Source organism: Sebastes fasciatus, chromosome 18 (assembly GCF_043250625.1).
Source record: "Sebastes fasciatus isolate fSebFas1 chromosome 18, fSebFas1.pri, whole genome shotgun sequence".
Classification (NCBI taxonomy): domain Eukaryota; kingdom Metazoa; phylum Chordata; class Actinopteri; order Perciformes; family Sebastidae; genus Sebastes; species Sebastes fasciatus.
The window spans coordinates 11,127,678-11,140,636 of record NC_133812.1 but is presented as its reverse complement, the minus strand read 5'-3'; the positions used below and the strand labels follow the sequence as shown (position 1 = coordinate 11,140,636).

At 40.3% G+C, this 12,959-nt stretch overlaps 1 protein-coding gene across 1 annotated transcript; it reads left to right on the top strand.

Annotated features, from left to right (window-relative positions):
* On the top strand, nucleotides 1–9,365 carry LOC141756621 (vascular endothelial growth factor A-like). Its single transcript, XM_074616482.1, has 7 exons — nucleotides 1–169; nucleotides 3,182–3,215; nucleotides 3,288–3,484; nucleotides 4,590–4,666; nucleotides 4,757–4,786; nucleotides 4,862–4,930; nucleotides 8,764–9,365. The coding sequence occupies exons 1-7, from the start codon at nucleotides 104–106 to the stop codon at nucleotides 8,798–8,800; spliced, it is 510 nt and encodes a 169-aa protein (XP_074472583.1). The 5' UTR covers nucleotides 1–103; the 3' UTR covers nucleotides 8,801–9,365.
* The last annotated feature ends 3,594 nt before the right edge of the window (nucleotides 9,366–12,959 follow it).

Below are 12,959 nucleotides of genomic sequence, written 5' to 3'. Positions count from 1 at the left end.
AAGCAGCAGCTTCACGACTCTGCTGCAATTTTGACTTTTCCAGTCTTCACTGACCGACCGGAGACGAGAGAGGTTGAGGTAACTATAGTCCAACTTTGGAGCGATGCAGAGTTTCATCTGGATCTGGCACCTCTTATCGCTTCTTCTGCTGCAGCTGGCACCTGCACAGGTAACTCAAACTGTTTCCAAACATACATTTTTGTAATGTTAACTAAGAGCAAGATGCTTTTTTGTTGTTGTTAAGATGGGGAATTGCAATTTTCTTGCAAGTTTCAGGTGTGTTGGGAACAGATGTGCCATTTAGGATTATAGTGACATATTTACATTTATCATTATTATATTTACCAAAATTTAATTTAATTTTAAATTCAATTTATTTATTGTTTTGCATGTTTTTAAGAGAATATTGTCTTTCCTCCTTGACTCTAAATGTGACATATTATCACCTCATGTGAAACAGTGCCAAGTCACCTTTAAATGTCTCAATGACTTTATCCAGTGTGAGAGGACACATCTGTTTCATTCCAGCCTGTTTGTTTACACACCATCTGTATTTTGACTGGCTGTGCCCCACCATGAAGATAATATCTGCATTTAGAGGTTTGGGAATTGCCATGTTCACAGATGGCTCAGGTGCAGCTGCTGCATGTTACTGATCCAGGTATAGAGATAGAGAGGTGTGCAGAGCTACATACTGTATCTGGAGTAATGCTGCCTGACATGAAACAGCAGTTGTGGTTGTGGTTGACTCTGCAGCTCCAGCAGGTCCTGCTCCCATGGTGGTGTGATGAGGGTGTAATCCTCCACATCTCTTACTCACATGATGTGCTCTCTCTTGGTATAACAACATCCGACCCCAGGCGAGACAGATACATTCAGTATCACCCAGCAGGGAAGCGACCGCACGGTGAATATGTGTTGCAGTTTATGTGGGGGAGATTAGAAATGTGAAATGAAAACAGATAATGGTTTTAATAGTGCAGTCTAGAAAGCTTCTCACACTACTGATATGAGATGAGGAAGTTTAAATTCACCCCCAAAATATTGTGAAATGTATTTTTTTTATTATTATCATCCAGAATACATTTCATGCATGCACAAATTCTGTTGTGTTTTACAGAAGTTTGAAGCAACACAGCAACAGATCATGAGTGGAAGTACTTGTAGAGTTGTGTTAAGAATAGAAATAACTTTAATTGCGACAGTTCAAATGCAACTGGTTAGAATGCAATTAATGTAAAAAAAAAAAAAAAAGGTTTGTAATATAACATGAATGGCCTGCATGTAGGGCACAATGTCAGGGAGCACTAGTCAATATGAGGAAAATGTGGATTTAGCCTCCAGAACCAGGACAAACACACCACATTAAAGCTGCAGTAAGCAGAATATGTTTGGCATCATTGGGCAAAAGATCCATAAAAACCTTTCAGCATGTTGAAATTCAAGTGTTTTGAGAGAAAACTAGACTTCTGCACCTCCTCATGGCTTTTTTTATGCTTTAAAGAATCTATCCCATGACGGGAGAGTTTGGCCAATCACAGGGCATTTCAGAGAGAGAGCATTCCTATTAGCTGTTCGTTCAACGGAGGCAGCTGTCAATCGCTCACGAAGTCCGATCAAACGGTCAAACTAGGCAGTGCTGGTCAAATATGAATCAATATTCTGAATCAAAATTCAACATGTTTCTGAAAACATTTGAGGTGAGAAACAGGCATTAGTAACAGAATATTGATTCCTATTTGATCAGTGTTGCCTAGTTTGACCATTTGATCGGCGTTTGTGAGTGATTGACAGCTGCTCAGAGATGGCAAGACTCCAGCTCGGCTCTGATTGGTTGTTTTCCTCCGGTCTGTGAAATCTTGCAGATGCCATTAGGAGCACCGGAGGACACAGAGGCACATGTTTTTTGTTTTTTTTCCAGATTACCTGTCTCATGCACTACTGTCAGGATATAGTGATGGTTTTATAAAAAATAACTTTTTTTAATCATATTTGCTCCAATTCTACCCACTGCTGCTTTAATAACTGGGGAAGTTACAACATCTATTTCCTAACTGGTTGATGTAGTATCCAAAATGTGTCCTAAACCTGGGTTTGTCTTCAGTATGATAATAACCATCTTGCATTTGCTTGGAAGCTTAGTGTAAGTTACATAATTAGAGAGGCAAAAGGAAAATGAGAGAAGAGACAAGAAAAGAATGTTTAATACTTTTGCATATTTTTCCTTTTTTAGTTTTGTCCGACTACCAGTTTTAGTTTTTTAGCTCATCATGTCCAACATCAAGCCACTTCAATCACACTGTAATGTTTATGCTTGTCAGTATGTTTTATTCTAATTACAGCTGTTGTAATGCTTCTATTGTTGGATGTAGCAGTATACAGACCCTTTGGCACAAGTACAAACTCACTTCCAGCGAACATAAAAAACCCCACAATAAGACCTTACTGTTGTCTAAGCTACGAAGCTTTTCCCTGTGTGTGTGACATTTAGGAGACAATGTTCCCATCAATGTTCACAGAGTGAGAGGAGAGCAGGAGAGAGGAGAGGTGAGGAGTCAGAGAGACATTGTTGATATTGAAAAGAAGAAGAGAGCCAAGATCAACTTTGCCCTTGTGTTTCTGCTCAATTTGGCGTCAGGAAATCAGGAACATTGCCATTGTGAGTTTGGAGGCTGGGTTGTGAGAATTCAAGCTGTGTCATGATACATTTCAGTGCTGCCTTTGTCTGAACCTAGTTCATTGTGTGTATAACTCCCACGAGTAAAGGCAGCAACTATTCTTCGCTGTTATTCTTCGCATTCTCGGAAGGTTTTTGCTTCTTGTGATAATAAACCTTCTAGTATTACATCAGATTGAGAAATCAAGTGGTTTTTGTTTGTTGTTGGCTGACTCATCTTACTGCTTAAACAGCAGCACAGCGGTATACACTCCTGAAACCATGCTGCATCATTGTTTTCACTGGATCATTGTGTGTGCACACCTTTGTCTCTGCCACAAGAGGGCGATCTGCAACTGCACAATGAACCCACTGCTATTATCATGTCTCACTCATATCAGGTTGTCTACAGATTCTGTGTCATTGCAACCATGTTTGGCATCGATGTTCATACTTTTATCAAATGCAATTGAAGGGTTAATCACTGTAGATGTCAATTTCTTATTCCTTTTATGTCTTTTGCAGATTTCACACCCTCCAGAAGAGGGTCACTCAAGAGGTAAGGGATGTCGCACCGAATAGGCATATCCACCTCTCCCAAAATGATCTAAAGACTCAACTTGTCTTGTAGTCATGGCGTTCCAGGAGGTGTGGGCGAAGAGCATGTGTCGGCCCATGGAGCAGTTGGTGGATGTGGAGCAGGAGTACCCTGGAGATGTAGAGTACATCTACTTGCCTGGTTGCGTCCCACTTTGGCGCTGCTCCGGTTGCTGCGGGGACGAGACGGTGGAGTGCCAGGCTACCCTCGAAAGCAACGTCACACTGCAGGTGTAGCTACATCTCTAATCAGACACGATTTATCAGAAATACCTAAAGGGAGATGTTAAAAATGCACTTTCTCTATATTAAAGAGGACCTATTATGCTTATTTTCAGGTGCATACTTTCAGGTTTCTACTAGAACATGTTTACATGCTTTAATGTTCAAAAAGACTTTTCCCCTACCGACTGTGCTGCAGCACCTATTTTCACACTCTGTTTGAGCTCCTGCCCCGCCCTCCCGAAAAGCCCAGGCTGTTCTGATTGGTCAGCTGGCCCACTCTGTTGTGATTGGTCAACCGAACCGAACTCTTCGGACTCTGTTCCAGCTCCGCTCTAACTAGCTTTGTTTAAAGGCCCTGACACGCCCTGACGGTCAGCCGTCAGACAGTTTTGGGCCGTCGGTGAGTGTCCGTCGGCCTAGTGTGTCCCGCATCGTTGACTCTAGTCTGCCCGTGTCAGAGTTTTTTTGGCCGATTCACCATGTTGAATCGGTGGTGGCGCCGGTCGGTGAAAGAAGTCACTCAGATTGGCTGTTCAGCTTAAACAAATTAGTGCACGAGAAAAGAAATGGAAGTGAGAAAAGCAAGCCAACAACTCATCTCATCTGATCATTCCAACACACGGATATTTTCACAACGGCCATCTGGAATGAAGCTAAGGAGAGTGGTGTGAAAATGGTCGTCAGACGCCGCTTTATTTCTTGTACGTATCATAACAACAGATTGTATATCCACCGTCGTCGGTCTTCCGGTTTCCCTTTTTGAATGACGAATACAGACTACCGCTACCTGCTGGTGTGGAGAGTAATTTCATCTCACGCAGGCGCAGAACGTACGTGGTAGTTGGCCGTCGGCGGTAGTCTCTGTGGTGTAAGCGAAGTGCGCTACTTGATGACATCACCACGTTACGGAAGAAAAGGCGGGACTTCAATCGAGGCGTTTCAGGAGCAGTGTTTCTGTGGGGGAAAGTGACTCCCTTTGGCCTGGATTTTGTAACTTTGCAGACCTTTTACATGCACAAAAAACTATAAAACACACTAAAGGAAAGGGAAAAAGCATAATAGGTCCCCTTTAAATATATGGCCCTTTATTCAGCTTTCCTTTGTTTCTCAGGTGATGAGGATTCATCCCATGACATCTATGCACCACGTGGAACTCACATTTGTGGAGCATCAGAGATGTGAATGCAGGTAATTCTTTCTAATAGACACTAGATGCAAATTGAGATTGTTGTAGCACAGCTAACTGCGAGTTGTTTGTGTTTTTTCCCCCTGTTTTAGAGCCCGCCAGAACCTTCTGCATAATAAAAGGTCAGTAGACGAACATTTTATCTATCAGCCTTGAACACATCAATATCTTCACTGCACTTTGCTCTTCCTCCACAGCATCAGTGAGTCTATCAAGAACAAACCTCGAAGGCGGAAACACAAGAAGACAGCAACCGGCTGTGGCAAGTAAGAGATGGATTGCCCTCCTGCGGCACACACACACACACACACACACACACACACACACACACACACAATCAATCACAGTTTCATAATGTTCAGACATTTACGGCTACATTCATCACTGATTCCTCCACACTGTCAGACTTCCAAGGACAGATGGGATTAAACAATATCACAATATATCGTCTGCTGTGTTGCTCCTCTCTTTGGCAGGTCTGTAATCCACCAGTCATTTATGATGAGCTTGTGCGTCTGTGTGAGGCCACAGAGAGTTTGTAGCACAATAATCCAAGGCCGCTGATAGTTCCAAGGGCTGCCAGTGTAATAGTTTAGTCTGAAAATCATCAGATTCACACATCAGAAGAAATAACAAAAAGAAAACCAGGACAAAAGGAAAGGAAAGAAAATGAAGGGATCAGTAAGATTGGTGGTGGGGCTCAATATATATATAAACCTTTTCATCACCCCAATATGTTCATGTTTTTTCTATTCGGCAGCAGGCAGAATGTGAGTTGGCCAAAGGATGAATCCAAAAAGCCGCCAAATCTACCTTGTGCACAAATGAAAATGCCTTTTATTTGAGGTAGAATCCAATGAAATTTGAAGCCCCAGACAATCATTTTACAGTCCGATCCGAGAGGTTTATGTGCAGTGAGTTTGGTATTTTGTTTGTATGCGTGCTCACTCTTTTCACATAAAGGTCAAAAGGTCAGCATATGTCACAGGTGATCTCTCTGTGTCTCTCTCACACTTTCTTTGTCTTTTATTTAACATGGGAAATTGTTATGTAACCAATCTTGAATTAGTGCACAATGCGGGGTTATAATATTTTGGAATTTTCTATTTGTTTAGTTTATTTTCATTTCATTTTTTAGTTTAGTTTTAGTTTGTTTTCAGAGTGCGTTCCCTAGTTTAAGGTTTAAGTTTTTCAGAAAGGTTTAGTTTTCGTTTTTGTATATTTAACTTTAGTTTGTTTTTGTTAGGGCAAGCTATAATGTCTCTGAAGTATGTAGCTACATATACATACAAAATACATTGTTGGAGAACTGTGTAGGAAAGGCCATAATGTTTGATGTTTAATCTTCGCGCTACTCTGTGGTTCAATGTCACGAGAGTTGACGGAAATTCATGCTGTCGTCTCCTTTTTTCGGCTGTGACTAAAGCCTAAAGCTGAAATTAATTTACATCAATTTGTATTTTTGTATTAGTTTTAACCCTAGCAATATTGTTTCATTTTAGTTCTTAAAGGATATCGTTTTTCTATTTAGTTTCAGTTTACTAAAAATATTTTTTACTATTTATTTTCATTTTACTTTCAGTTTTAGTTTACTATATTAACCCTGGTACAATAAAGGCACTGCCATAAAGAATGACTTTAAAGCTGCAACCAGGTTTGTAGAGTGTTACAGTGTGGTTCTCGGCCACTCCACGGTTCTCATGAAAGACGCTATCCAGTTGATATAGGAATCGTAAATATCCAAGGCTTTAGGAGATTAATCCACTGTAGGGACAGAAAATAGGGGTTTTTTTTGCATTCTTTTTTTAGCCTCTCTCACAAGTTTTTGTTTTATTTATTTATTTAGCTTTTGGTTATTTACATTATTATTATTATTATTATTATTATTATTATTATTATTATTTTTATTTTATTTTTTTTATTACTTAATTCTGAACCATCATTCCCTGTGTAGATACTGTATGTTATTATATGTTATTTTGTCTAGGCAGTGGGGGATGGGAGAAAGTGAAAATGCTCTGTGTTAAATATCTGGAATAATATTCTTTTTCTTAAATAAAGATATTATTATTATTAAAAAAAAGAAAATTAAGTGCAATACTAAATCACCAGATTTTTTCAAGTTTATCTTAAAACAACAACTCATGTCCAGATACAGTGAAACAGTGTGCACTGTAATCATTGCTCCTGTCCACACTGGCCCTGAAAAGATCCATCCTTAAAACAATTCCAATGTACGCAGTGGGGAACCAAATCCACAATCCTCTTTTTGTGCAAAATGTCAAGTTTAGCTGAAGCTAATATGAAGCTGAGATGAGTGAATGCAGCAGTCCGAGTTAGTTAAATCAATTGTGTATCCCTTGACTTATAGTCATTTTAGTACAAAAAGGAAACTATTTTATTTCTCCTCCTCGACTCAGGAAGGAAACACCGTCTGAGAGATTATTTCGTACTAGAAAGACTGTAACTTTGAAAGATATTAATTTGATTTGTCTAACACGAACTGCTGAAGCCTCAAATTAGATTTCAATGTACAAGTGGGCATGTGAGTGCTGTTTTAAGACAGACTTGAACACATTTGAACCTATCATGTACTACCGGCTCAGTCATTGAAGCACATGCTTTAACTCTTCCCTCTCGGGGAACAGGGAACAACGGGGGGTTTGAAAGTAGGTACTCGATCAGGTGAAAACTAGGTCAGCTGTGTGAAGCAGTGAATATAGGCTTTCACCATCTCTCTTGGTAAGAAGGAGAACGAGGGAGACGTCTTATCCAGCAGCCTAAACAGAGTGTGAATCCATCCATCCTCTGAATCAGCTCAGCTATAAGCCAGACATTGGACCAAACTAAGGTTATGTTTGGTGGTGGTCTGTAGGTTTTCCCATAATAAGTATGTGTGTGTGTAGGAACCTGTGTGGCCAGGTTGTTCTGGCTGTTGTCTGGTGAAGCGCAATGCTGATTCTTCACCATGACTTTACTTGCCTTCTATTTATTTGTAAACCATTTTTGTAAGTATGTTTTCTTTAGTGTATAATCACCTGAAATAAGAATCGTTGCATTTTCGTTAGCTTAGAATGAGCCTTTCATATCTACATAGGGAGCGGGTTCTCTTCACGGAGCCGGCCGCCATGTTTCTACGGTAGCCCATAACGGACGAACCAAACACTGGCTCTAGATAGAGCCATTCGCATTTTTGTTCTCCTACACGCTTGGCACATGGGAGAAGTTTCAGTTGGTTGCAATCTGCAACCTCACTGCTAGATGCCGCCAAATCCTACACACTGCACCTTTAAGGGACCTATGACCTCATGGGCCCCTGGGCCTGTGCCCTGTAGGCCTGTTCAGTAATCCATCCATGTAAGTGTCAAAATGATCATTAGTGATTAGGTGATTTGTAGTTCTGAGATTGCATTGTAGTACATTAGTGGACCTCATAACCTGAGTCTACTTGCAATTTGGAAATAGCTGAGAACTTACAAATTCAGGAAGCTTGTCTTTTAGTGAAAATAGCAATTTACCCCAATTACAATGTAGATAATATTCAACCCCAAAACATCTGTATAAAGATAAAAAAAAAAGGTCGTAGTCAACAACATGACTATTGAAATGGTGCCTCAAGCCAGATTCTAGTCATACATCTCTGCTTAAAAAGGGGCGTATTATGGTAGTTTTGTTTGTTGTTTCTACTCAGAGGTGTTATGTAAGAGTTATAGAACAGGAAACAGGTACTTCCCATTGTTTATCCAGTGTTTTGATCTGCTTGAATGAAGCATTTGAACAATTTCTCCTTTGGCATGATGTCACACTGAGAGCAAATAATGATATTCAATAACCAGCCCTTCCAATTTGGTGTATGTCGTCACAATTCTGTTGATGGAAGGGCAAATCCAGCAATAAGACCAGCAAAATGGAATAATAGCTTATGAATAATGTTGTTTATCAATATCAAATGATCTGCCACATGCTGGGTTGGAAGATTTGAAATCCAAATGAGGTGAAGTCAAACAATGTTGGTTAAAAAGATGCATGGACACAGATGTATTTCATAGACATACGGTCGTACCAATTTGTCTTCAATTGTTTATTTTTGTCTTTTCAGGTGCCAGTTCCCTCAAAACAAGATGAATCCTCTCTGATTCACATGTCCACATGTCCATAGTTTCATTTGGAGGAGTGACTTTGGAGTGTCTTCTGTCCACATATCTTTCCTCATCCAGTGCATCCATGCAAACATGACACTTTCCATCTTGTCCATGATATCCTTTTCTTTTTGGTTAATTTTCAAAGCAAACAAACATATCCGTAAACTCCTTCGGCTCTAACTGCTGTTTTTTAACAGATCTGTTTTCATTTCTTGTTGGTTTTGTGGGGGGCTTTAAAAATAGACATAGGATACAACCGATTCAGAATAGACCAGAGATAATGGGTGGAGTGCTGTAAGCTTATCAGTCGCCAGGGGGTGAAGGATTAAGGCCTCCATCCATCCTCAAGTGTTCACCGATTCAGTCAGATCAATGGCAACACTCACAGAGAGAGGCCAGAAACCTTCGCCATGACTTCATGTTCATTGTAACTTTTGCAGAGTGTTAGAATTGTTTAAAAAAGCATCATGTATGGGACTTTCTGTAAAATCTTATTTACTACTTATGGGACATAATGCGTTTATAAGTTCATTGAATAAAAAATTCAGTCCAAATACAAGGAGCCTTCTGTGTTGTCTACATTTGCATTGGTAGACCATTAAGATGTGTAACATGTTAGGACTGTGAGAGCTCTTTCTCTGACAAGGCTCTGTGGTGAGCACATTGAACACAAAGCACACTGTTATCCATTGATTCGTATTGCATTCACAGCCTTTCAGAGACATGTGAGATAATAGATGTGCGGTTAGATTTAAGAGAAAAGGCTTCCTCAGTTTGGTGCTTCACATGACAGAGCTTTGTGGCGAAAAGTCAGCAATAATTACATGGTAGGTAAATTCATTTCAGTCACAACCCTAGTCTATACTGTTATTAGTATTTAGTAACGGTTGTGTTGTATTCCTCGGCATGCACTTCCATTAGAAACCTTGCCACCTCATCCTCCAGTTTTTGTTAATGCAAGCATGGAAACGAGCTGTAGGAGTAAGCCTACATGTAGTTAAGAGCAGCATGCCTGCACGTGAGAGCGTTTTGTTCTGAGGGGCAAGTGTTCTGTTTACATGCCGCAGAGAAGACTTGCTCTGCTCAGGGTTAGCTGCAGGCCAACCACGGTTCTTATGTAATACATTAGTACATTACATTCCACGTCACTTCCACGACAGTACACTTGAGATGCAGTGGCGGCTGGTGGAAATGTTTCTAGGTAGGGCTGTGTCACATCCAATCAACTTCAATAAAACATCCCGGTATGATTTAATGCAAAAAAAGTGAAGGTATCAAAAACACATTACTACTTTGCAGTTAAATAATCAACAATTATTTTATTCCAACAGGAGCAGTAAAGAATGCTTAGAGAAACACAAAAGTATAACGTGCTCAGTGGTGGAAAGTAACTAAGTACATTTACTTAAGTGCTGTACTTAAGTACAATTTTGAGGTACTTGTACTTTACTTGAGTATTTCCATGTTCTTATACTTTCTACTTCTACTCAACTACATCTCAGAGGGAAATATTGTACTTTTCACTCCACTGCATTGATTTAATGACTTTAGTTACTTTACAGATTCAGATTATTAATACAAAATATAATCAACGAATAAATGATGATGTATTACTATAGATTATAGAACCAGCAGTATATAAATTCATTAAAATGAGCTCCACCTTAACCAGCTGCAACATTAAAGTGATGAACACATTAATGCATCAATAAGTATGATCCAATAATATACATTATTCTGCATAATGTGTGTACTTTTATGTTTGGTACTTTTTGTATATTCATATGCTAATATTTTTGCACTTTGACTTAATCTCAATGAGATGTCTGTACACTGTAAAGCTACTGTAACGTTACACCTCCTACTACATGCACATGCGAACTCAATGTCCTTGTACATGCCACACATTTGGCAGCAGTCACGTTTTTCTGCTGTTTGGCTGCGTCGGCCAATCGGAAGCCTGGAAATCTATGTGACGTATCCGGTACTCCAGACAAGACCACGCCCCTTAACTACCAAATATGGGCAGAGTGTCTGGTAACTAGTGATGGGAATTCCGGCTCTTTTTAGTGAGCCAGATCATTTGGCTCAGCTCACCAAGAAGAGCCGGCTCTTTTGGCTCCCAAACGGCTCTTCGTTTTTACCACTTCTGCCTTTTTATAATTCAGCCAAATTTAGCGCTGTTTTGATTTTTGATTAGTATGTGTGCGCATATATCACTTAAATTATTCAATATAATTATACTAAACCTTATAATTTCCAGAATACCATAATTTTACATGCTGCTTCGTTTCCGACTGTCACTCATCATGTCTGCTATTTGCGCACCGCACTCCTCTCTCTCTTTCTCTGCTCCTCTCCCTCCTGCTCTGTACCTGTATAGACCGTCAGCGCACCGCACACCCCCGCCCCTCCCTGCTTGATGGTATGATCCTTGTCTGTCATCACCTGATTGGTCTCACGGACGTCATTAACATAACATTCAGTCACAGTCATGGTACGTGTCCACAGGCTCCGTGCTTTCCACGCTCCCCATTCATCGTCCATGTAAGCAGCCGCGCAATGCATTCTGGTAGTGTGGCGTCGCGATTCGAGAAACAGAGCGTCACAACGCCCGCTCCTCATTTTGCATAAAGTTGAGGGCTCGTCTACTTTATGCAAATCACAGGCGTCTGACGCGACTCGCCGCCTCTCGAAAACTCCCGAGAATCTTTTGAAATAAACATTGTCGATCCAAAATAAAGACAGATTCATCAACTGCAGGATTATTTCTCGCCTCAAATACTTTATACTTTATACTTTATTGTCAGACAGGTCTGAAATTTGTTTTGCATAACAGCAGCTCCGTTTGCAACATCACAGAAAGGACAAAGACAATAAACAAGGATACAAACATTTAAACATTACAATCACAGAAGACAATATTCAGGGCCCTTTAACGCACATTTGATCTGGGATTAGGCTCCATATTTAGTTCAAGGATTGACTGATGCAAAAAAGAGTGCTTCAGTCTAACCTTATTAAATCGTGGAACCCTGTATCTCCGATTCGATGGTAACAGTTGATATTCACTGTTCAAAACATGATTGGGGTTAGAGACGATGTTGTTAGCCAGCCTTAAGATGTTATTATGATAGGCTGATTCATAGAGTTTCTCAAGGGGTTGACCAACAATCTTTGAGCAGATTTTCATTTGTTGGAGCAGTTTTGACTTTAAAGTAGTTGACAAATTCTTGTACCATGTAGTATAACAATACTGCAGGACACTCATAATCACAGAAGTAAAAAACAATAGAAGAATTTGTTTACTCGCCCCAAAAGACCTGAGGCGGCGGAGAAAGTAAATTCTTTGTTTTGTCTTTTTACAGACAAATTCAATGTGGTCTTTCCAAGATAACAGATGATCAATCATTACTCCCAAATATTTATATGAAAATACCTGCAGGATTTTTTCGTTATGAATAACAATAGGAACTTTATGAGAATCAGATGGTGAACCAAATACAATTTCTTCCGTTTTCTTTGTGTTAATCTGAAGAGCATTACTGTCACTCCACTCGACCATTTTGTTCACGCCATGTTGGTGCAGCTCAGGGTTGTCCGAGTGACTTAACAGGGATATTATAGATGTTTTATAAATGTTTTCAGAAACACATTTTGGTGAACTATTTTCGTGAAATAAGAGAAGAAAGTTTCCAAACGAGCCTCCATGTTGGTCTGATTTGAAATCTGGGAGAGGACAGCCCACAAGGGAAAGCGTTTGTCCAATCAGGTGCAGCCGGAAGTATTTGAAATAAAGCCGGGAAAACGTCACCGCTCAGTATTGGTCAATCATCTATCATGTCACCGCCTAGCGACACGCCCACCAAGCGTCCAATGTTGGGAAGCGCCGCGTCCCCTCGCGATAAAAAATGCCCCTGTGGAAACATACCATCAGTCACAGTCAGTGCATGGAGTGCCCGTGGCGCGGAGAAGATCATCCTATCATTCTGCCTTGAATTAATAAAAAAAAATAAAAATTAAAAAACGTCTCTCGGACGGGAGCCGGCTCTTATCGTTCACTTAACAATCACCTCTAGCTCAACATTGGAAAGACCAAGGAGCTGGTGGTGGACTTCCGGCGGAGCATGAGGCCCGCAACTCCCATCGCCAT